This window comes from Aspergillus homomorphus, assembly GCF_003184865.1.
Source record: "Aspergillus homomorphus CBS 101889 unplaced genomic scaffold BO97scaffold_26, whole genome shotgun sequence".
Taxonomy (NCBI): Eukaryota; Fungi; Ascomycota; class Eurotiomycetes; order Eurotiales; family Aspergillaceae; genus Aspergillus; species Aspergillus homomorphus.
The window spans coordinates 315120-337904 of NW_020291912.1; the positions used below are offsets into that span (position 1 = coordinate 315120).

The 22785-nt window shown below is 53.1% G+C and overlaps 6 protein-coding genes across 6 annotated transcripts; 4 read left to right on the plus strand and 2 right to left on the minus strand.

The window, feature by feature from the left end:
• Positions 1 to 181: 181 nt before the first annotated feature.
• BO97DRAFT_406664 (DNA replication factor Cdt1 C-terminal domain-containing protein) lies at positions 182 to 2077 on the plus strand. The gene has a single exon (XM_025695459.1). It carries the CDS (start codon positions 363 to 365, stop codon positions 1917 to 1919), a length of 1557 nt encoding a protein of 518 aa, XP_025550046.1. The 5' UTR covers positions 182 to 362; the 3' UTR covers positions 1920 to 2077.
• A 341-nt stretch (positions 2078 to 2418) lies between these two features.
• On the plus strand, positions 2419 to 8811 carry BO97DRAFT_435759 (uncharacterized protein; the record flags this gene model as incomplete). The annotated part of the gene is made up of 10 exons (XM_025697748.1): positions 2419 to 2442; positions 2589 to 3055; positions 3095 to 3199; positions 3230 to 3398; positions 3429 to 5401; positions 5596 to 5600; positions 6420 to 6565; positions 6665 to 7803; positions 7935 to 8320; positions 8381 to 8811. 10 exons carry the CDS (start codon positions 2419 to 2421, stop codon positions 8809 to 8811), a joined length of 4845 nt encoding a protein of 1614 aa, XP_025550047.1.
• A 104-nt stretch (positions 8812 to 8915) lies between these two features.
• Positions 8916 to 9849, minus strand: BO97DRAFT_393449 (uncharacterized protein). The gene is made up of 4 exons (XM_025693925.1): positions 9721 to 9849; positions 9591 to 9628; positions 9460 to 9530; positions 8916 to 9396 (listed from the first exon to the last, which is right to left on the minus strand). Exons 1-4 carry the CDS (start codon positions 9759 to 9761, stop codon positions 9301 to 9303), a joined length of 246 nt encoding a protein of 81 aa, XP_025550048.1. The 5' UTR covers positions 9762 to 9849; the 3' UTR covers positions 8916 to 9300.
• A 192-nt stretch (positions 9850 to 10041) lies between these two features.
• Positions 10042 to 12635, plus strand: BO97DRAFT_406667 (exosome nuclease subunit RRP6). The gene has a single exon (XM_025695460.1). The coding sequence runs from the start codon at positions 10157 to 10159 to the stop codon at positions 12530 to 12532; it is 2376 nt and encodes a 791-aa protein (XP_025550049.1). The 5' UTR covers positions 10042 to 10156; the 3' UTR covers positions 12533 to 12635.
• Positions 12636 to 12813: 178 nt separating this feature from the next.
• Positions 12814 to 13640, minus strand: BO97DRAFT_393453 (putative membrane protein; the record flags this gene model as incomplete). Its single annotated transcript, XM_025693927.1, has 3 exons — positions 13418 to 13640; positions 12983 to 13348; positions 12814 to 12896 (listed from the first exon to the last, which is right to left on the minus strand). The coding sequence occupies exons 1-3, from the start codon at positions 13611 to 13613 to the stop codon at positions 12814 to 12816; spliced, it is 645 nt and encodes a 214-aa protein (XP_025550050.1). The 5' UTR covers positions 13614 to 13640.
• Positions 13641 to 19592: 5952 nt separating this feature from the next.
• Positions 19593 to 22126, plus strand: BO97DRAFT_348581 (Ras GTPase activating protein IRA2; the record flags this gene model as incomplete). Its single annotated transcript, XM_025691892.1, has 4 exons — positions 19593 to 19797; positions 19856 to 19989; positions 20052 to 21900; positions 21966 to 22126. 4 exons carry the CDS (start codon positions 19593 to 19595, stop codon positions 22124 to 22126), a joined length of 2349 nt encoding a protein of 782 aa, XP_025550051.1.
• Positions 22127 to 22785: the final 659 nt, after the last annotated feature.

Sequence of the window (22785 nt, forward strand, 5' to 3'; positions counted from 1 at the left end):
GCTTGAGCTTTTTTTCTTCTCGTTAATTACCTTTGCTGACCATGGCCGCGGCGGGCACTTAATCTTACCGAATTCGGCTCGGACGCCAAAGAAACACGCGACCCGCGTCGAACGCGCTCCACCCGAAGAAAAAGCATCCAAGCGCCCCTAAAAGAACATCGGCAATTTTCCTTCGCCCGTCAAACTTCCCCAGACCCCATCCATAAGCCCACTTCCTCCCACTACCCACGCTCGAGCATATTATACTGCTAAATTTGCATTCCTACCTTCCCAATTGTTCCATGTTGCCGCAACAACACCTGCCCTTTCGTCTTTATCTCTTACCTTCCGTATATTATCCTCCCTTAGCGAAGGAAGCCGCGATGCCGCGCACCTCCTCGAGACTGGCCGCCCTTCCCCGGGGGCAGGCTGGCATCCAGACCTTTGCAAGAGCGATCAAGCCCGGCGTCACGACCCGCCAGTCGGTCGCGGACCTCAAAAAGCAACAACAGCAGCTGGTGCCCCCGCCATCATCCACGGCAATCACGACCTCCTCTTCCCCCTCCTCCCCCTCGTGCCTTCCAGTCTCCCCGTCCAAGAAAAGGAAACTGCACGAACTCCAGAACGTCTCCTGCGGCGCCGGACAAGCCGAGACCAAAGACGGCGGCAAGCTCGACCCTGCTGATGCCGCAAACGTACCCGAGGCAGCTACCCCCTCCCGGACGCTCCGACTCGGCGAACTCGCCCTCTCGACCCCACGAAGCGGGCACTATGCGCGCCCCTCCGCACAGGAAGGAGAGGACGACATCCCGACCTCGCCGTCGAAGCGGGCGGCCACGCACAAGCGGAACCCGGTATCGCTCCCGCGGAAGGCGAGTGTTGCCGTCGTAGAGGCACAGATCGTTGAACGCCCCGCGTGCGTTGACGACCTGGTGGCCTTGCACTCGGCCTTCCTGAAGGCGGTCTCCATCCATATGATGCACAACGGGGTGAATCGTCCCGCGGACCTGCGGGAACTGCTGCCCAGCATTCAGCGGATCTGGAAGAAGCGTAAGGTCGTTGTCAAGGATCTGCAGAGGTTGATCTGGGTGATGGAGCAGGATCAGTCGTCTTCGTCGTCGTTTCGGATTGCCAATTATGGGCTCGGAAGGGTGTGTTTGGAGAAACTGGCTGGTGCTGCTGCTAATAGCGTGACTATATCATCGTCATCGCGGAGTGAGGACGGCAATGGTGACTTGCAGGAGCGGTTTGAGCAGACGGTCGATCTGCTCTGGGAGAAGGCGCTGGATGCTGCGGACGGGGATGCGGAGAAGGTGGACTTCCTTGGTACGCTGGGCGTATCGTCAATTCATGAGTCGTTGGTCCCCTTCACAACGTTCCGGAAGGGTCAGCAGCGGTTGCAGGATTTGAAGGGTGGGGTGATCAAGTTGAAGACGGAGAAGCTGCGCGCCGATGGGCAGGAGGACCCTGTGCCAGCCAACAATAAGTCGTTGGATGCGGCAAGTACGCGGAAGAAGGGCCTGCTGGATCGCATCAAGGACAAGCAACTGCGACAGGCGAAGTTGCCGCCGCCGCCGACGAAGGATATGCTTCTCCAGCGGGCTGCGGCGGAGCGCATCGAGGAGGTTGCAGGTGTCTTGGCTCTGCTGAGGCCCAGAGGATACACGGGGAATGGTGCGAGGGCTGTGATGACGGCGCAGCGGACGCCGTTCCGAATGGAGACGATTGTACAGAACGTGAAGGATTCGCTGCGCAATCCCGTGGCGGATCGAGAGATTGAGATTTGCCTGGAGATCCTGGCTCGGGAGGATGTTGCGGGCCAATGGGTCAATCTCGTCACCGTCAATCAGCTCAGGTCCGTGGTGCTCAAGTCCTGTGCTGATGTGCAGCCAAAGGAGATTGCGGCTCGAGTTCTACAGCTGAAGATAGGATGGGAGTAATTTGATGGTCCTCCCAGGGATAAGTGGAGCGTTGATTTGGTTTAAACCCCTCGTTCGTTTTGGATGTTGTGATACCTCATCCGGAATGCCTGGTATGCAGTTCCGGCGTTATGATTACATTGTTCGAGCATCGCCTGTGTCATGTATGTTAGCGGCATTTGTTATTCGTGTACTACTAGCATAGCCTCATTCTATAAAATAATTTATGTATCAACTTTGAGATATTTGTCCAAGTACTCAGGCCACACAGTGACTAATTTTCTTGTACCTGTACAATTTACCTGACATGGAGAGACAAACAGAGCACATGCAGCTGACTTCTCTGGTTGGCTCAAAACCACTTCCGCGCAACGCGTATGCACGTGACCGCGTTGCCACGGACCGCGTCTCGGAGTGATAGATAGCCGTCCGCAGTTGACCAGACCTTTGCGCCCAACAACAACAGACAATCTGGCTGAGCTCCGAAAGTCACCTTTGTTTTCGTTGGGTCTCTGGCATTATGTCTTCACGGCCAGATCTCAGGGTAAGTGCTCCATCCTTCCACCCATTCTCGACAATTCCCCGCGAACACACCTGGTAGTTTCCTTTCTACGAGACCTACAAATTTCGCCAGCATTAAAAACAACAAGCCCACCGGAGAGAGCTAACACCACCACTCTATAATGGCAGGTTGACGACGAAGTCGGATTCATCCGCTTCTACCGCTCGATCTCCTCCACCTCGGACGATAGCAACACCAACAATGACACGATCCGCATCTTCGACCGAGGCGACTGGTACTCCGCGCACGGGACAGACGCGGAGTTCATCGCGCGGACGGTGTACAAGACGACGTCTGTGCTCCGCAACCTAGGCCGCAGCGAGACGGGCGGGCTCCCATCGGTGACGATGAGCGTGACGGTCTTCCGCAACTTCCTGCGCGAGGCGCTCTTCCGGCTGAACAAGCGTATCGAGATCTGGACGTCTTCCGGTGGCCGCGGGGCCTGGAAACGCACCAAGCAGGCCAGTCCCGGCAACCTGCAGGACGTGGAGGAGGAGCTGGGCAGTGTGGGTGCGCTGAGTCTGGACGCCGCGGCGCCGATCATCTTGAGTGTGAAGATCTCGGCGAAGGCGGGCGAGGCGCGCAGTGTGGGGGTGTGTTTTGCGGATGCGAGCGTGCGAGAACTCGGCGTTAGTGAGTTTCTTGATAATGATGTGTATTCGAACTTTGAGTCGCTCGTGATTCAGTTGGGGGTCAAGGAGTGTCTTGTGCAGCTGGATGCCGGGCGGAAGGATGTTGAGTTGGCGAAAGTGCGCGCCATTGCGGATAGTTGTGGGATTGCGGTGTCGGAGCGCGCCGCTGCGGACTTTGGGGTTAGGGATATTGAGCAGGATTTGACCCGTTTGCTGCGCGATGAGCGCTCCGCTGGCTCGTTGCTGCCGCAGACTGAGTGGAAGTTGGCTATGGGTGCTGCTGCTGCCTTGATTAAGTATCTTGGGGTTATGACTGATGCGTCTAATTTCGGCCAGTATCAGCTGTATCAGCATGATCTGGCCCAGTTTATGAAGCTCGATGCCTCGGCGTTGCGCGCCCTGAACCTCATGCCGGGTCCGCGGGACGGGTCCAAGTCGATGAGTTTGTTTGGTCTGCTGAATCATTGCAAGACCCCCGTCGGGAGCCGCTTGCTGGCCCAGTGGCTGAAGCAGCCGCTGATGGATCGCGCGGAGATCGAGAAGCGCCAGCAGCTGGTTGAGGCGTTTGTGGTGGATACTGAGCTGAGGCAGACTATGCAGGAGGAGCATCTGCGCTCCATCCCTGATCTGTATCGGCTTGCTAAGAGGTTTCAGCGCAAGCAGGCCACCTTGGAGGATGTTGTGCGCGTGTACCAGGTTGCTATTCGTCTCCCGGGCATTGTCGCTTCGTTGGAGAATGTGATGGATGAGCAGTACCAGACGCCGCTTGAGAAGGAGTATACGGCCAAGCTGCGGAGTTACTCGGATAGCTTGGTGAAGTTGGAGGAGATGGTGGAGACGACTGTCGATCTGGCTGCTTTGGAGAACCATGAGTTCATCATCAAGCCGGAGTTCGACGAGAGCTTGCGTATCATTCGCAAGAAGCTGGATAAGCTGCGACATGAGATGGACGTGGAGCATCGCCGGGTCGGACGCGACTTGGACCAGGAAGTGGAGAAGAAGCTGTTCATGGAGAATCATCGAGTGCATGGCTGGTGCTTCCGGCTTACTCGTAACGAGGCCGGCTGCATCCGAAACAAGAGAGAGTATCAGGAGTGTTCGACGCAGAAGAACGGCGTCTACTTCACCACGTCGACAATGCAGGCGCTGCGGCGCGAGCATGACCAGCTTTCGTCCAACTACAACCGCACTCAGACTGGTCTGGTCGGTGAGGTGGTCAACGTCGCTGCATCGTACTGCCCTGTCCTGGAGCAGCTGGCAGGGATTCTTGCTCACCTCGATGTCGTTGTGAGCTTTGCGCATGCCGCTGTACATGCTCCGACACCCTATGTTCGTCCCAAGATCCACCCACGAGGCACTGGAAATACGATCCTCAAGGAAGCCCGTCACCCTTGCATGGAGATGCAGGACGACATCTCGTTTATCACCAACGATGTGTCCCTAATCAGGGATGAGTCGTCTTTCCTTATCATCACCGGTCCCAACATGGGCGGTAAATCAACCTATATTCGACAGATCGGTGTCATTGCGCTTATGGCACAGACGGGGTGCTTTGTGCCGTGCAGCGAGGCCGAGCTGACCATTTTCGACTGCATTCTCGCTCGTGTCGGTGCTAGTGACTCGCAACTGAAGGGCGTCTCGACTTTCATGGCCGAGATGCTTGAAACCTCCAACATCCTTAAGTCCGCAACCTCCGAGTCCCTGATTATCATCGACGAGCTGGGTCGTGGAACGAGCACCTATGATGGATTCGGTCTGGCGTGGGCGATCTCCGAGCATATTGTCACCGAGATTCGTTGCTTCGGGCTCTTTGCAACCCACTTCCACGAGCTGACAGCCCTGGCGGACCGGTATCCCAAATCCGCCAAGAACTTGCACGTTGTGGCCTTCATCGGCGATGGGACCGACGAAGCGAAGGACGAGAAAGACGCCAAGCGCAACCAGGTCACGCTGCTGTACCGGGTCGAGCCCGGCATCTGCGACCAGTCCTTCGGTATTCACGTCGCCGAGCTGGTGCGCTTCCCCGACAAGGTCGTCAACATGGCGCGGCAGAAGGCAGACGAGTTGGAGGACTTCACCTCTGCCGGAGCCCAAGGCGACGAGTCGGCCATGTTGATCGACAAGTATTCCCAGGAGGAAGTCGAAGAGGGCAGCGCTCTTCTCAAGGAAATGCTGCTCAAATGGAAGGCGGCGGTTGAGGCGCCTGGGCAGAATCTCACGGTGGAGGAGAAGCGGCAGATCATGCGCGACTTGGTAAAGAGTGAGCCCAAGCTGCAGGCGAATAAGGTGTTCCAGGGCATCAAAGCTCTGTAGAAAACTGTTCAATGGCCATCAGGACATGTCTCGGTTCTTGTTTGTTGTCGGGTTTATAGCGGCTAGGAGTTTCGGAAAATGGGATACTTGTATGTTAGGGTAGATATTCTTTGAATGATCACTTGTTAGTGATGTATGTTTCTACAGCATGTAGTCACTTTGTGTCACTTTGTATGCAATCTATCTACAGGTCACGTGTGATTGCGGAGATTCTGGATGCCGCAGGGTTGTGCGGGATGATCCCAGGGAACTCCTACGTCGTATCTGGAGACAAGCTTCCAGAGACATTCATTGCTACCCTCGGCTACATTCGATTCATTCTCAAGCTTGATTTCAGTTTGTCCTGCTGCGGCCATCGCTCCTTACCGGCTTTTCGAACTTTCGTTCTCTGCTACTCTCCTTCCACTCTCCTCAGCGATGCGCGCAACCTAAAGCGAATCCTCACTCCCGCGGAAACAACTTGATTCATGCACCCCTTTTCCATCCTCACTCTCGGAATCTTTGTAGCGGGCTACATCACCGCGCGGTGGGATCTTGTCACCCGGCTGTACGAACTAGCCATCTTTGCATGGGATCACGGTGTAGTGGTATGCTTGCATTGTCTGGATTCACCCAACGCGCACTCTACCTCGGAAGACCCGAGCCGCGCGGCGCGTGCGTCGCAACCAACGAACAACTAGCTAACATTGTATCCCTCTGCTGGACCAGACACGTACTGCGAAAGGCTTTCTGTTGCTGTCGGTCTTTTTCTTCCTTCTTGTCCTTCCAATCAATCATCTGGCTGCGACTGAGGGTGAATTGGTATGCTCTCCCATATCTCAACACCGAAGCCGATTTGTTATCGATTATCGCGAAAAAAAAGAACAATGACGTCGTCGCTTTGGGTCGTCAAAGGGCAAGGGCTGATCAAGGATGTATCATGTTTTTATTAGCACCCGCGCTACGTCCACCTGGGGGTCTCCGCTCGAGAACAACTACGCCGCCGAGGCTCCTTTTAAACCGCGCGCGCCGGAGGAAATGACAACATGCTCATGAGCGATGGGCTGTTACGGGTATTCTGGCCATACGATCTGCCGCGGTCGGCATCGCCGGGGGTGATTGTTGGGTGGCGGAACTCGGAGCTGGATTTGTTTGTGTTAACTGTGCTGGAGGATGTTGAGGTGAGTTGTTCTCATTCTTGTGGATGGGGAGGTTCCTTGCTGGGGTAGTTCACAATATGCGAGAGGGACCGGGATAGCTGACCTCTTTGGTATCTATAGCCACGGAATGTCGACAATGCGCTTCGCGCGGGAATCCTCTTTCGCAATAGCCCGCATCCGATTGTGCGGATATTCACCTTGTGTGGACGATCTGCCATGCATGTTTTGGGGTCGACGAATTCCCCGGACCCGCCCAGTGCGTTTAACCCATCGCATCTTTATGTGACTACGACCCCGCCCTGCAAGGTGCCTCGGATTTGGTGTCCGCCGGAGACGAATCTCTCCGTTCAGGTCATCATGTTTCACCGGCCGCATCCGACTAGGATGGAATATATGTCGCTGGATCCGATATCACTGGCTTTGGGCGATAAGGTGTTTACGGCTGATAAGTCGGATGCGGTGTCGAGTAAGATCGATACCGAGGAGGAGCACGATAAGGCCAAGGGGGGGAAGTTGGTGGAAAAGCTCAAGCTTCATACGGTCGTGAAACATGTACTTTCATCGAAGGAACAAGCTTTACCTCTCATTATCAATCAGGTCAATTGTGCCTATGAGATGGGGAAGCTCATGGAGAAGAACAGCCACTTGATCGGGATTCGGGTCAAGAGAAGCATGAGCGTTGGAGAGCGGGTCGTGGAGTCTGCGACAACCCTTTGGGACATGTTCGTTCTCGGCGTGTCCTACGTCTTTTGGCAGTGGATATGGCCTGTGATCACCCGGATCTTTGTCATCGGTCTTGTGTTCCACCGTACGATAGCAGAAATTGTCCTGCAGATTTTGGAGTGGCGCGCTCGTCCCGACGCTGCTGCGCTGAAGGATATCTCTGCTACGGCCCAGCAGGTGGACATACGCCTCCAACAGTTCTGCTATTGGCCCATCCAATATGTGAAGCTGCGACAAAGAAAGGATAATTGGGAGAGCGTGACGACGAGCCATCCGGACTATATTCGATTCTATAATAGTCTGTGGCTTGTGGCTAATGATGTGATCATCGGGATTGCGCTAGGGTCGTACATCATCGACAATGCCAATTGGGTTGCTTTTCAGATCAACTCCATACTGACGGGCTGGACGGTGGAGGGCTTGCAACGAACCATATCCTGGCTCATGGACTGGCCGGCGGGTCTGAAACTGAACAATGAGCTCGCTGCATTTCTTGGAGATCTCTTCTTATGGGTGATAGAGAACTGGGCAGGTAAGTTTGACATTTCGCCATTCGTGCATGGCGAGTTAATCGTACTGACTATGTCTCAGCTTGCATTGCCAACCTGCAGCCCTACCTTCCACATGTGATCTATGTGGTGGGATGTTCAAGCTTCGCCGGAGCAAGCATGCCCATTGCCCTTTTCTCCGATCTGGTATCCATCCTGACCGTTCACATCTACTCGTTCTACATTGCGTCGGCGCGGATCTTCAATTGGCAGCTGACAATCATCATCTCGCTGTTCCATCTTTTTCGCGGCAAGAAGCGAAACGTACTTCGCAATCGTATTGATTCGTGCGATTATGATCTCGATCAGCTTCTGCTGGGGACCATACTATTTACCGTTCTCTTCTTTCTTCTACCCACTGTCATCGTCTTCTATCTTGCCTTTGCAAGTGCGCGGATGTTGATCATATCGTTGAAGGCAGCGCTCGACACTTGTTTAGCCTTCTTGAACCACTTCCCGCTCTTTGCGCTGATGCTGAGAGTCAAAGACTCGCGGCGACTACCCGGTTCGTTATACTCCGTTTGTTCTCCTGGACTTCCTAACTGACGCACAATGACATGAACAGGCGGCATCCGCTTTGAACTTCGAGAAGAGCACGACAAGTCTACAGCCAACAAGTCCGCCGCTAGCGTGCCCTACATCCATCTCGAGTCTATCCCGCTCGCGCTCCGTGCTATGTTCGATCAATACTTCCAACTGGGCCACCGGCTCCGGAAACACTATCTCGCTCCGCGGGTCATCTTCTGTCTCGTCACAGGCCGTTTCGTGCCTCCCATTCACCGCCGCAATTTGTACGGCATGCAGTACAGCATGCTCCCTGCACGCCGGGCAACCATGATGGAGGTGTGGTCAATGTTGACCCAACCCCGCAAGACAGGTAGCGGGGGCAGCAGTTCCTCATCCATGGGTGGCGGGATAGGCACCGCGGCAAATGGGATTCTCAAGGTCCCGGGGACATTTGGGCAGGCGGACATGCGGAGACGAGGCCATCGGTGATGCCATGAGTTATGTTCTTAGCAGTAAAATGGTAAATAGATATTACTTGTTCGAGCTACCTGACTGAGTTCAAATAAAGATGGTACATATATTACAAAAGGTATGCTCTCTAGGTCATATCACACATAGCGGTAGTCACAACCAACATATAATACACATAAGTAGACGCTCTATTTCTCCGAGAAAGGGACCACGATAAGTCCCTGAACCATGCCAGATAAAGCAGTAAAGTCCAAACGAGATGAGATGTTCGAAGGCGGTAGGCGAGGGATTATGCGTCCCACTGGACTCAGTGGTGTGCTCTTTGGGATTAAGCACCCCTGTTCTAGAACCAGCCTGAGAGGGAGAGAGAGGAAGATATGCCAAGAGCAAACTCCTCAATAACGCCAGCCTTTGGCGCACAAAAGAAAATAGAGCGCAGAGTAAACTGCTCCACAAAGAAGAATCGATCAAGTAAGTTCCCAAGCTCACGAGCAGGAGATGATGCTCTCAGCCCCGACGAAGCGTCTCTGCGTCAATCTCCTTGGTCGTGCTCTTCCGGGCATCTTCCAGCATCGAATCGATGCCTTTTTCCTTAAGCACGACCTTTGAGATTCGGTGTTAGTGGTTACTACTTCTGCAGCGGAATGGGGCGGGAGCAGAGCATACGTTCAGACAGGTCTTGTACTTTGTGAAGAGCTCCTCGCAGTCATTCGAGGTGGTGTTGCCGCGAAGGTATTCTTTGTTCAGTGAGTTTATAGTTTTATAGTTGGGATGCTGAGGAGGGGGGATTGACTTACTCTCACTGTACCATTTTAAGAAACAGGTGTCGTATTTTCTGGGTTCGGTGGTTAGTTCATGTTCATGTTCATGGGTTTCTGATATACACTGTAGGCTTTTGTAGGTTTGTAGGGTCGTGTCTTTACTTACTCTTTGATATCGTTGCATTCGGGGGCGATGGAAGCTGCCATTTTTGGGTTCTATTGAAGGGTAGGTCTCTGGGAATATAGGTGCCGAGATATGAGAAGAAAGTGATTTATAGGATCTCTTGTATCTGATATGGCTTGCTTGCTCTGGGAGGCAAATGTCAATTAATCTCGTGCCTCTATCATATAATTACGTAATCCAGTTGAGGCGGACTGAGTACAATGTATGATCCTGAAACAGTAGGCGGTCAGATTCCGCCGGCTCAAGCATTTTCTCCACCTCCGAACCGACCGGCGCCTTTTTTTTCTTTGTAGCGCGGGACAAAAGACTTGAGTTGCTGTCAGTACTCAGGTTGCAACCACATCAATTTCGTGAGAGACGACACCATTGGCTTTGCTATCTGCTTTGGTGTCTGGATCTCGCTTCCCCGTCAAAAACCATGAACTCCGCCGCGGATTTCCCTCCGTTCCAGCAGCGGTTGACCTCGTCGCTGGTGCAAGTGACGCGCACCGTCGGCCAGCTCTCCGCCGAAGATGTCGATTTCCACCGCTCCTCGAACGCGGAGGTATCGGAGTCGCTGGATGAGCAGAGCAACCGGCTCCTGTCGCTGACCTCGTCGCTGCTGAAGGCGGCGACCTCCGGCACGGATATCTCCGCGCCGGCGCTGGAGGACGACGATGCCCTCGAGGACAACTGGCGCGGCGTCGTGGACGTGATCGATGCGCTCCTGGAGAAGGCGGACGCCTGCCTGGACGAATTCACCGGGGTCATCAAGAAGCTGAGCCCCTCGCAGCAAGACCAGGCTGCCGCCGCCGCCGCCGCCAAAGCCGCGAAGACCAAGGCCGCCGCCCGTTTCCCTACCGTCTACGACTACGGCCCGTCCAAGATCCCTAAGCCCCAGCTGCTGTTCGATCACCTGCCTGATAACACCGATACCTCGCCGTTCAAGCCGCTGCTGAAATCCAAGCCCCACGCCCTGGTGCCGCTGGAGGAGTCGTTGGAGTTGAGTGAGACCGGCGCGCCCGGGTATGTGCATCCCTACGAACCGGAGATTCGCGCCGCCAAGTTCCCCGATTCGACCTATGCGGTGGCGCCGCCCGTGGATTATCAGCCGTGGGAGTCGACGACCGCGACGTTCGTGGATACCTTCGAAGGGGTGCGAGAGATGCTCGAGGAGCTCAAGGCTGCGCGGGAGATTGCGATTGATTTGGAACATCACGATGTGCACTCGTATCAGGGTCTGGTTTCGTTGATGCAGATCAGCACGAGGGACAAGGACTGGGTGGTTGACACCCTCAAGCCGTGGAGAGAGGAGCTTCAGGTGTTGAACGAGGTTTTTGCCGACCCGAAGATCCTGAAGGTCCTCCATGGTTCCTCGATGGATATGATCTGGCTCCAGCGTGATCTGGGCTTGTATGTTGTCAACATGTTCGATACGTATCACGCCGCCTGCGCGTTGAACTACCCGAAGCGCAGTCTCAAGTTCCTGCTGCAGAAATTCGTCAACTTCGAAGCCGACAAGAAATATCAAATGGCCGACTGGAGAATCCGCCCGATCCCCGAGGGCATGTTCGACTACGCCCGCTCAGATACTCACTATCTTCTTTACGTGTACGACCACATCCGCAACGAGCTCGTCGAGAACTCCACCCCTGATAACAACCTGGTCGACTACGTCCAGGAGCAGTCTAAGAAGGAGGCTCTGCAGATTTACGAGCGTCCTGTCTACGACGCGGCCACCGGACAGGGACCCGGCGGCTGGTACGATATGCTATCTCGCAATCAGATCGTTATCAATAAGGAGCAGTTTGCCGTCTTCAAGGCGGTGCATCAGTGGCGCGACGAGGTGGCGCGCGAGGAGGATGAGGGCGTGCAGTGCGTGTTTCCGAAGCACGTTCTCTTCAGGGTGGCTCAGGCCATGCCGACGGACCTGGGCACTCTGTACCGGACCCTGTCGCCTATAACGCCGATCGTCAAGGACCGGGCTGGAGACCTGCTGGACGTCATCATAGCGGCCAAGCTTGAGGGCGCCGACGGACCGGAGTGGCGCGACGTCTATGTCAAGCCTACCAAGAGCACACCGGCAGCCACCTCCTCCGCCGAAGGAGTGGCAAGCTTCTTGCCCGAGCCCGTGGGAGATGACACGGATCTCCCCACGGTGGCCCGCTATGAGGTCTCCCAATTCTGGGGCGGCGTGCTCGACACGCAGACCTCACTCCCGTCCCCCAAAATCTCAGCGGTTGCCTCTGCCGAAGCGCTCCGTCTTTCACTTCCCTTGCCACCCATGCCCCGCACAGTCTCCGAAGCCCGCGAGAAGCTCGGCGTCTCCGCCCCTCCCAAGCCAGCCGTGGCCTCAGCCCCGCCAGCAGCAGCCCCGAAGCCAGAAGCCGAGGCGAGCGACAACGACAACAAGTACTTCACCATCAAGGAGAAGGGCGGCCCGCGCAAGCGCAAGGTCACCCCCGTCGAGCCGCAATCCGAAGCAGAGGGAGTCAACATCGACATCAGCTCCTCCGCACCGGACCTAGACCTGGACTTGAACGACAAGCCATCGAAGAAGCAACGACGCAAGGAGAAGAAGAACAAGGACAAGGCCGCCTCGCAGACCCCGCAGGCTCAGCAAAAACCCGCAGAGGACGAAGCGCCGTTCGACTACGAAGCTGCCGCTTCCATGCTGAACGCCAACCCCGCCGAGCAGGCTTCGAGACCGTCGAGACGGAAGCCTTTCAACCCGTACGCCAAGGCGCTTGAGGCCCCGTCTGGGGTGCGCAAGCAGAAGCGCGAGATGGCCGGACGGACCGCTACTTTCCGGTGATTTTTTTGGGGGGGAGAATAGTGCACGAGAAACAAAAGTTTTTAAATGTGGATGGTGGGGGGATGGGGGGTAAACTAGATTCTATTGTATGCATAGCGATACCCGGGTTTTTTTCTTGCAGATGAATTCTACAGAGCATTTATTTTGAGAGAGGTGCAGTGCGATAGTCTTGGTATCGTCTTGATATTCCTACCGTAGTACACCATACATAATAAGTAGTCAGCATCTCCAAGTAACCCACCCACCAACACCCCCCAAGCCCACCCCATCCGAACGGCTATTCAAGAAGAATCAGCAGCAGCAGCAGTAGCAGCCAAAACCTTCCGCCTCTGCCTAACCATATACTTATACATCATGACGGAGCCTACCCACGCCAAAAGAATTAGCAACTTGCCCTTCCCCCCCTCTTCCCCAAACCCAACACCCCCAAAAAGATAGAGAGGAACTCACCAGGCAAATACAACCCCAAAAAGAACCCAAACAGAGCAACCACCCACCAACTCCCCGTCACCCGCAACGCCCGAAACATCAACCACCACTCCCCCGCAATCCCCACGGGATACAACCCCAGAAACAGCGAGTACCGCAACCACTTCAACCACCCGGGTACTTTTCTCCCGGTGCTTGTCGTGGACGAACTCAGCACCGCAAAATACGTATACCGCGTGGCATCAGCCAGCGACCACGCGCCCACCATGGCTGCGTACGCCGCTGAGCTGGCGGTGACGTCTGGGAACGCGTGGTTTATGGCCCAGACTTGTACGGTTCGGGCGAAGTTTTGCGTGAAGGTTGTGAAGAGGGGGGAGTTTGTTATTCCTATTTTTTGATGTGTTAGTGACTTGGGGGCTGGGTGAGGGAAATAAGGGGAGGGCTGGGGGATCGCACCGAGAGCGGAGTGCAGGAGTTCGAGGTTGGCGAGGGTTTGGGTCCATTTTGTGGTTGGTTCGAGGGCTGTGTATACTCTTGTTGTTGTTGATGGGTGCGGGGAGAGGAGGGTGGTGAGGAGGGTGAGGAGGATGCGGGCCCAGAGGAGGGCGTTGATTGTGTTGTAGATTGTTAGGTAGGTTGATTTTGGGGACATCTTGATTGTTGTTGTTTTAGGGGTTGGTTGAGAGTGGGAGGGGATGTGGGAGTGGGAAGTTTTGGGGATGTGAAGATGAAGGCTTCGCTTTGATGTAGACGATGGGTTGTGGGTTGGTTTTTAGTGGGGATTGTCAGTGGATGCTTTCGTTTGTTTGCATGTGATCCGGTGGTTTCGGGCTAATACTGCGTGAGTGGCCTAACGGGGTTTGTCTGATGCGGGTTTCTGGTAGATGGATATTTTGCAGCGTCGGTTGTATAGATTCTTTCTCTTTATATGGTGTTGTGCTTATGATAGCTCTGTTCAGCAGATTTTGAGTTTATGGCTCGATTGGTCTCCACTTGAAGTTAACTGCTATCGAGTCATCGACTGTGCTGGATGCTTCGGCGTATTTGATAGTGACGGTTGTAATCATGAGTGGCACAAGAATCCAATGCCTTCCCATCTGAGTTAACTTCTTCAGTGCTGCAGAACTTCCACTTGCATAGACTGACTGTCGGTAATTGACTTCCGAAGGCCAACCACGTGTGGCCTTCGGCAGGGCCCGTCACCGCCCCGGGCCCCAAATGGACATTTCTGGAAGGGGTCTAGTGGCCCTGCATACTGCCGCCCCAGCTGGTTACTCAATTTGTCAACCGCCTTCTGGATTCAGCGGGATAAGGGAACTATACCTATGAATGCCTCCGCGTTGTTTGTGGATGCAGTGAGTTCTGTTTGCAGTGTCACTGTGCTATGCATTGTAAACCTGACTGGCTGTATAGTGAGCGGATGCTGATAGGGAAGTCTCGCGACCAAAGCAGTTGGCTATAGAGCCTATCCCTCTCGCCTGGGCGAGCGTATTCAGTCAGTGAAAGAGTGGTTAAATGACGTGCAGATTTATGTAGTCGAGACTAGGTGAAAGGCTGGGCAAGGTAATGGTTAGGCTCAAGCTCTTCTGGAGTAGCCTGCCCAAGGACAGTTTGTAGAGTCCAGCACGTTGCAGTCGTGCAAGAGATCAAACGCTTGTTATACCAAGTAGCATGCTACATTTAAAGAAAGGCATCTATACACGGTCAGATGCTACGCAGGGGCGCCAGAAAAAGGCTGATCATCTAGTCCGTGCGCCACACAACAGATCAGCATCATGCTTCTATTCAACTCAAATACTGTTCTGAGGTATGCTGCCAGCTCGGGATACAAGTGTACCCTTGGCCACCAAGAGCCATATCCCCGCTCCCTAGTAGACATCAATCATCATGTGTAACACCATGCACTTGGCCCCTTTTCAAGTGAACAGATTTTCCGGTCCTGACACTCGTCTGATTCATGTGAGAGTTCAATAGCGAGCATGAACAAAAGCAACGACAAGCAGCGCGGCCTGAGCTCTTGTTTACCCACGACAGCGCCGTCGCAAGGTGGGGGGAGGGGCACTAGGAAAGTCAATCGAGTCGTACACATGCACAGCTGCGCATCGGCTGTGGCACCTGCAGCTGCAGCTGCGCTTGCTGAAGGTTTTAACTTTTGAGAAATAAAGTTTCTTGGGTGCTGATGGCGGAGTCTGTCCGGGAGGGTTATCGTGGACATCCTACTGATTGATTTACTAGTGGGTGCTGAGTGGGTTGCATGGTATGCTAGTTTGTCAGGCTGGTTGAGGAGACTAGGGTGCATGCTGGAGGGACCGGCCCCGGCTCCATGCGCAACTGCTACGTTGGCGCTGATATCAGTCAATAAACCGACCCGCTGAAGTCAGTTTGTTGGTGGTGCTACAGTGCGGGATGCACTGAAGAAGGGCCTGGATGCATGGACAGATGATCCCATGCAGTGGTAGATACAAGGCGGAGTCTCATTGCACAGCATGGTCAGGTCTCTGTTGGCTTCGATGGGCGAATGTAGGGGGCTTCAGCCTGTGCCAATAGAGTCTCGGACCGGCAATCAATGTGAGTAAGATGAATCCGCCATCGTGGATTGTTTGCTACTGTGCAGCATGACAAACAAAGTGTGTCCCTGTATCCGGGCCATCTCTGTCTGGCCTACCCCAGTTCTGTCCATTATTTAAGTTTGCCTCGGGACATCTGAGCCTGCCCTTACACATATAGGGTTAGTCTGATGGAATACGACGAACGAAGGTGCTAGTCGCCTATATCCGCACTTAATATAGACTCCATTGTTCTCTAGGCGGCTGGAGTCATGATGTAATCGGTGCTGGTCAGAGTGTCGGTAATTCTCCAGCTTCAGCTTCAGCCGTAACGAGCCGTAAAAGTCAAAGAAGCAACAGCAACGCAACAATAGCCCCAGAGTGAGATCGTGGCGACGTGGTCAGAAATAGAATTAGAAGTGAAACCGTGAGCAGCATGGAAACAGAAGCCAACAAATATAGAAATCAAGAACTGTGACTCGGGAGTACGAGGAATTAGACTCGAGGTAAATTGAGAACAGGCGGCAGTAGTGTAACCAGTTGGTGGCAGCGGCAGCAACCACGCACCAATGCCAGCCTTGCCCTGAATGCGTCAGCTCCGTCAGCAAGCGGGATTGACGCAGGTACCAGCCTTGGGCCCCTTCGATCTGATCAGGCGGACCTTTTTAGCTTGCCACGCTAACTGCTTCAGTAATTCTCTAGTAGTGAAAAGTGGTACCCAGTGGTCACGGGTCACACCCGGAGTCCAAGTGTGGATGTGGGTGGGTGGCACTTGCTGCAAACCAGAAATTAATGAATAAACGAACAATCCAGGGGGGTGAAAAAAAATCCACGGGGTTTCAGGTCGTGGCTATTCTTACCTACAAATGTCCATGTCACACAGCGATGGGTTGGAGGAATACATGAAGTATGAGTCTAGCGTGGCATTGCTATTTCGCATGACCATCCTTGGGTCACAAAGGGCAGAAAGGATGAACAAGGACGCACAAGAACGGTGGGCCTCCCTTGTCTGTATACTTACTCCGAGTCTGTACCATACATACTTTTGCTTGCCCCTCTCAGCTCACGGAAGGGTTCATCAGCTTCCTCCCTTTCAGATTGGCGGGAAGATACCAAACTTACTAAGTAGGACTCAATCGCAGCCCATTGAAGATCACCTGGGGATTTGTCATATCCTCCGCGACTTTCGCGCGGCCCTGTATCTTCGTGGCTCGCTCGTAGAAAGTTCGGCGGGGAGTTTCCGTACGGCAACGTTCTCACCCAAGTCTCGCATACGAGACTCAAAAGTTGGACCTTTCTCCGGACACGTTGCGTCGGTGATAGGACATACGGGTGATGTGAAGCTACATACATAGTACGAGTACTCGTATCTCTCTTGCGTGTCCAGTCGAATCGTCAACCCCTCAGTTCTTCCTCCATTGCCCTGGCATTTCCGACCGACCGACCGAACGGCGGTGGTGGCAAGTGGCAGCATTCTCCGCTGCAGGTCCCGAACTCCTGATGGCACGACCCATGGGATGGGCGCATTGGGCCAGGGGTAAAGAGTTGGGGAAAGCCAACTCGGATAATAAGGGACCGGTCTTCCTGCACCGCCGACGACAGGCTCATGCGATGCGCACTCGTCGTTTAGACTAGTCTCGTGCTAAGTTCTATCCGCCAAGGACTTTTGAATAGTCAAGGTGGACATCAACTCATCTAGTCCCGACGCAAGTGTCGTTCTGAGCACTCATCCGGACTAGCTCGTTCTTTTGCTTAACTGGATACTCCGTACGTGCCACAGATAGGAACTCCGCCCAGGTTTCCCCCTTGCGTCTGGTTGCATGTCGACCGTCTGGCTCTTTGTTCCAGCGGTCGAATCATGACTCTCGGGAGACGATCATCCGATTATCATCATTGGCGCAGCGACACGGAGAGGGAGGATGGAGTGTCGCAATTGGCATCGAGATGACGGATGGGGCGGTACAATCCCATCCCATGATCATTTCTCTCCCGCGTTCCGGACGGCTTACTGTAGGTCCCTGACGAAAGGGAGCGTGGTCACTGGTGGGTTGCCGACCATCCATAGATTACTGTTTTTCTTTGCAAGCATTCTGTAGAGATTAAAGGCAACTTGGAATCCAAACGAGGGACATGATGGATTCCTCAAACTTGATCGGGAAGAAAAAGATAAATGGCAAACCACTCAGCCTGATACCGTTCATGGCCAGCCAGCATATCCAAAACAGATAGTCATGGATCTCTTAGACAATGTCTAAATGTCTGACCAGGGAAGCGTCATGAACATAATGATGATCACTTCAATCATTCTTCAGTCTTCTATGCGTGTATCATGCACAAATTGTGTTGGAAACTTCCGAGAGTCGGAGCAGGATTGGTAGCGTTGGTTGCTTGGGAAGGGGGGGACAAGAGCGTTGAAGAACAGGGCATGGTTCTTCGCGCTGGGGTCCTGGAGGGGTTGAGTGTTGATTGCAGAGTGGAGAGCTCTGGAGCAACCTCTCTCCATCCTAATAATCAATTTACTTTTAACACTTAGTAGTTAGGAGTAGTCAGTATCATCACCTCATGCACACCGTCCCCCTCTTTTCGGCCTGTCTTTGCCGACCAGCATGAAACTTCAAAAGGAGAGGGGAAAAGAGGAAGAAAAGGCAAAAGGGAGGAGAGCTTATGCATGCCGGTGCCTGGCAAAGTACCGCCCACCAGTAGATATCTACCACCACTCACACCCTTTTTCAGCGAGTCAACCGCATTGCGTACCTGCTTGGCCCTTCCAGGTTCCTTTCAACCCCGTTCACTGTTGCTGCAAGACACGGAGACCAACTCCACCTCTCTCTTTTTCCTTATTTATTTTTTTTTTTCTTTTTGCCCTTCCCCTTCACCCCTCTCCAATTCGAGTTCTTGTGTTATTATTTTTTTATTCTCTCTCTCTCTCTGTTCCTTTCCCCTCTTAGTCTTGGGGTTACCCACTTTTTTCAACTCAAACTGACCTAAGAACCAACAATCCATCCTCCTCTGATCTTCTTCCCCCCCCAAATCCAGCCATCCATTCTTCTTTCTCCTCCTCCCTCTTACGATCACTACTGGCGCACACACTCCTTTCCTCTCGCCAATCTGACTAGAAGCCTGCCACCACACTCATTATACTTATTATCCATTGTAGCTTAACTCAACCTACCGACCATTGTTTTCATTCTTTCAAGACTCTGGCTATTATCAAAGAGCAACATTGAGGTTATTCAATTGTTGTCAGTGTTATACTTGCCGGTGCAAGCTAGGACGGCACTGCGACTGACTAGTACTACTTGGGACGGGTGGCCCTGATTTCCATCTGCGTCCGACCGGCGGCATCTTTCTCCTCCTGCCCCCCTCCTCCCTCACTACTTCCCAAGTCTTTTTTGCTCTCGCGCGCGCGCTCTCTCTCTCTCTTTCTCCTCTCTCCATCCATCTACTATTAATTAATTCCTGCCCGTCCTTGCCTTGCGCTCCCTTCTTCTATTCGGCAGTGGGCTCGCTTATACTTATCATTCCATCTCACCCATATCCTGGAGCTCGCAATCCCTTTACCATTTCTCGTCTCTCCTAAGTTCTTTCGGAGTTATTCCCACCGACTCCCTCGTTCTCCCAGCCGACTCATAGCCGCCGGAGAGTATTCGAATCACCGTCTCCTGTTGATCGCGACCCATTTCGCTCGCACTCCCATCAATCCTTTACTTCGAGCGAATCCTCGTCTGCTTCTCTCCAACATTTGTCCTTCCCTCCCGTCCACTTTTAGACCTGTCAGGGCCTCAATCGCCAATTCGACGGTCGCTTACTTTTTCCCTGCCTGGTCTTCGGCCAGATTCCGCATCCGCATTTGTTAGGGGCTACCGCTGAACGCGCAACGTTACCTGGTTGCGCTTCTTCAACGTCGCGGCGCCATATGACCCCGGGTTTTCGATCCTTTCAGGATTTACAGACCGCTATTCGTGACAGTCAATAACAACACGCTGAAAGGGCTCTGTGTGGTAGCTGGTTGTGCGTATCGATTGCGACCCACTCCATCTTGAGTGCCTCTCTTCAGCGCACTGTCACGCTCCTTTGCTCACACAATGTCGGTTGCAACGATGCTACAACCCGCTTCCAGAACTTCTACCTCCTCGTCCTCCTCTTTCCAACCTATGACGCGCCAGAACACTATGTCGTCCCACGATACGCGGTCTCTCCGCCAATCGAAGCGGATGTCCATGAATGCGCTATACATGTCGATGTCGGCAAAGGATAGAGATTTGGAAATTTCGGATGACCTAGCGAGAGGTGAGTCCGTTGCGATCTCGGATCCCTCACTTGGCTGTCCTAACATTGATTGAAACAGCCCAGAAGTTTTTGCAAGAGCTGAAGACGAATATTTCCTCGCAATCGAAGAAGAACTTTGTTCTGGAAAAGGATGTCCGGTACCTGGATTCTCGTATAGCGCTGTTGATCCAGAATCGTATGGCGCTAGAAGAGGTACGCATTTGACAGCCACCGATATTGGTTCCCTCCAGTGTTAACATCTCACTTGATTTCAGCAAAACGAAGTCGCCAATCACCTCGACGAAGTCTTGGATCCTCAGGAAGGATTCTTCCCTAATGATGACAAAACTCAGAAGTATGGCAATCTGCTATTTCTCCTTCAGTCAGAGCCGCGTCATATCGCCCATCTTTGTCGACTAGTTTCCATGTCCGAGATTGACTCCCTTCTCCAAACGGTTATGTTCACAATCTACGGAAATCAGTACGAGAGCCGTGAAGAACACCTGCTTCTCACCATGTTTCAGTCTGTTCTTACTTATCAATTTGATAATACACCGGAATACTCGTCCCTCTTGCGCCAGAACACTCCGGTCTCACGCATGATGACTACATATACGCGACGTGGGCCTGGTCAAAGCTATCTTAAGCAGGTTCTAGCCGATCAAATCAATTCTCTAATCGAACTACGTGATGTCGACTTGGAGATCAACCCGCTGAAGGTGTACGAGACTATGGTGAAGGAGATTGAAGAGGAGAACGGATCACTGCCTGATTACCTTGCAAGGTCTGTTACGGCGGAAGCCGCAGCGGAGAACAAGCAAGTACAGGCCATCATTGAGCCGCGCCTGAAAATGCTCACTGAGCTAGCAAACAGATTCTTGTCAACGATCATAGATCACGTGGACGAAGCCCCGTATGGCATTCGGTGGATCTGCAAGCAAATTCGAAGTTTGTCTCGTCGCAAATACCCAGACGCGCAGGATCAGACGATCTGTACCCTCATCGGTGGATTCTTCTTCCTCCGCTTCATCAATCCCGCCATTGTCACTCCGAGGTCGTACATGTTGATAGAGTCAACGCCAACGGAGAAGCCCCGCCGCACGCTCACATTGATCGCCAAGATGCTCCAAAATCTAGCAAATAAGCCCTCCTATGCAAAGGAGCCCTACATGGCGAAACTGCAACCCTTCATCGAGCAGAACAAGGAACGAGTCAACAAATTCATGCTTGATCTGTGCGAGGTACAGGATTTCTACGAAAGCTTAGAGATGGACAATTATATAGCTCTATCCAAGCGTGACTTGGAGTTGCAGATCACTCTCAATGAGATGTATGCTACGCATGCATTGTTGGAGAAACACAATGTGGCCTTGGCTCAAGATCAGCATTCTCATCTCCATGTGTTGTTGCAGGAACTCGGGACAGCACCGCCTCAGGTTCCACGCAAGGAGAACAGGACTATTACAGTTCCCCTGTTCAGCCGCTGGGAAACCACTGCATTGGATGATTTGACTTCGGCCCTTGATATCACCCAAGAGGAAGTGTTCTTCATGGAAGCCAAATCCACATTCGTTCACATCTTGCGTTCTTTGCCCCCCGACTCTCCAGTTGCCAGACGCCCTCTCCGCCTTTACCGCATCGCAGAGGCAGCGGCGACCTCGAAGACTGGCGACGCGGCCATGGTCAAGAAGGGCATTCGCACCATGGAGCTGTTGAGTCAACTCCAAGAGATGGGAGTGATCGACCGATCGGACGATTTCAGCCTTCTCCGCGACGAAGTGGAACAGGAACTGGTGCATCTGGGGTCCTTGAAAGAAAAGGTATTGGAAGAAACTAAGAAGTTGGAAGAAGTCTTCGCCACCATCCGCGATCACAACGCCTACTTGGTGGGTCAGCTTGAAACATACAAGTCATACTTGCACAACGTCCGCAGTCAATCGGAGGGCAAGCAGCGAAAACAACAGAAGCACCAAGAGCTTGGACCCTACAAATTCACCCATCAACAACTTGAGAAAGAAGGCGTTATCCGGAAGAGTAATGTTCCTGAGAACCGAAGGGCGAACATCTACTTCATGTTCAAGAGTCCCTTGCCAGGCACCTTCGTCATTAGCCTTCACTATAAAGGTAAGCTCAAGGATGTCACACCCGTGGCTGCCTGCAGACATGATACTAACACCGAGTGACCATAGGTCGTGCACGTGGCCTTCTGGAGCTTGATCTCAAGCTTGACGATCTACTTGAAATGCAGAAGGATAACCAGGAAGACCTGGACCTGGAGTACGTGCAATTTAATGTTTCGAAGGTCCTCGCACTTCTGAACAAACGATTTGCACGGAAGAAGGGCTGGTAGGAAGCCCTCGGTTTTCGGCTTCCCGGCCGATAACCGTGACGATTTAAATGAACTCAAGCGTACGACTAGCGGCAAGCTCCTGATGTTTGGGTATTCATACTCGGAACAGCTGCTGCTGCTGCTGGTTCGTTTGTTTGTTTTACGCCATGAATTAGAGACGGATGGATGACTGATCATTACATTCTTCGATTGTCCTCGCTCGTTCCCAAGATGGGTTTGACGATCAATCATCGAAAACCTTTGCGATGATTTCGACTTTAGTTCCATTCCTCCCCTCTTTCTGTTGGGGACTGTTGCCTATACAGGGCGGTAATAATGGTGAGCACGCCCGTCGATCCCAGGGTGGCAAAGGGGATCTGTCCTCGCTGGTTCGAGGACGAGCGGCCGTGGCTTGGATCACGTTTTGTTATTTCCGTCCAATTTAGCGACGGTTATATCCTGAGATGATTTGTGTCTGGATTTGATTTGGCCACTGCACTTTAATAGGATTACAGTGCACGTTTGTATCTTGTTGACTCATTTTTATGCCGTATTATGTCATACTGTCTATATATGTACCTATAACCCTTGGATTAGCGTTACCTTGCCGCGATATGGCACCTAATGAAGAAGATCTTTCCGACTTGACTCTGTGCTGTTGAATATTTACTTGGCCATCT

Excerpts from the sequence above, each read along its gene's own strand:
- BO97DRAFT_393449 (XM_025693925.1), bottom strand. The coding sequence starts at position 9,761 with ATGGCAGCTTCCATCGCCCCCGAATGCAACGATATCAAAGA. Across the intron at positions 9,531-9,590 it reads CTTAAAATGGTACAGTGAGA|AATACCTTCGCGGCAACACC; the intron begins GTAAGTCAATCC and ends CACTGAACAAAG. Across the intron at positions 9,397-9,459 it reads AGTACAAGACCTGTCTGAAC|GTCGTGCTTAAGGAAAAAGG; the intron begins GTATGCTCTGCT and ends CGAATCTCAAAG.
- BO97DRAFT_406667 (XM_025695460.1), top strand. The coding sequence starts at position 10,157 with ATGAACTCCGCCGCGGATTTCCCTCCGTTCCAGCAGCGGTTGACCTCG.
- BO97DRAFT_406664 (XM_025695459.1), top strand. The coding sequence starts at position 363 with ATGCCGCGCACCTCCTCGAGACTGGCCGCCCTTCCCCGGGGGCAGGCT.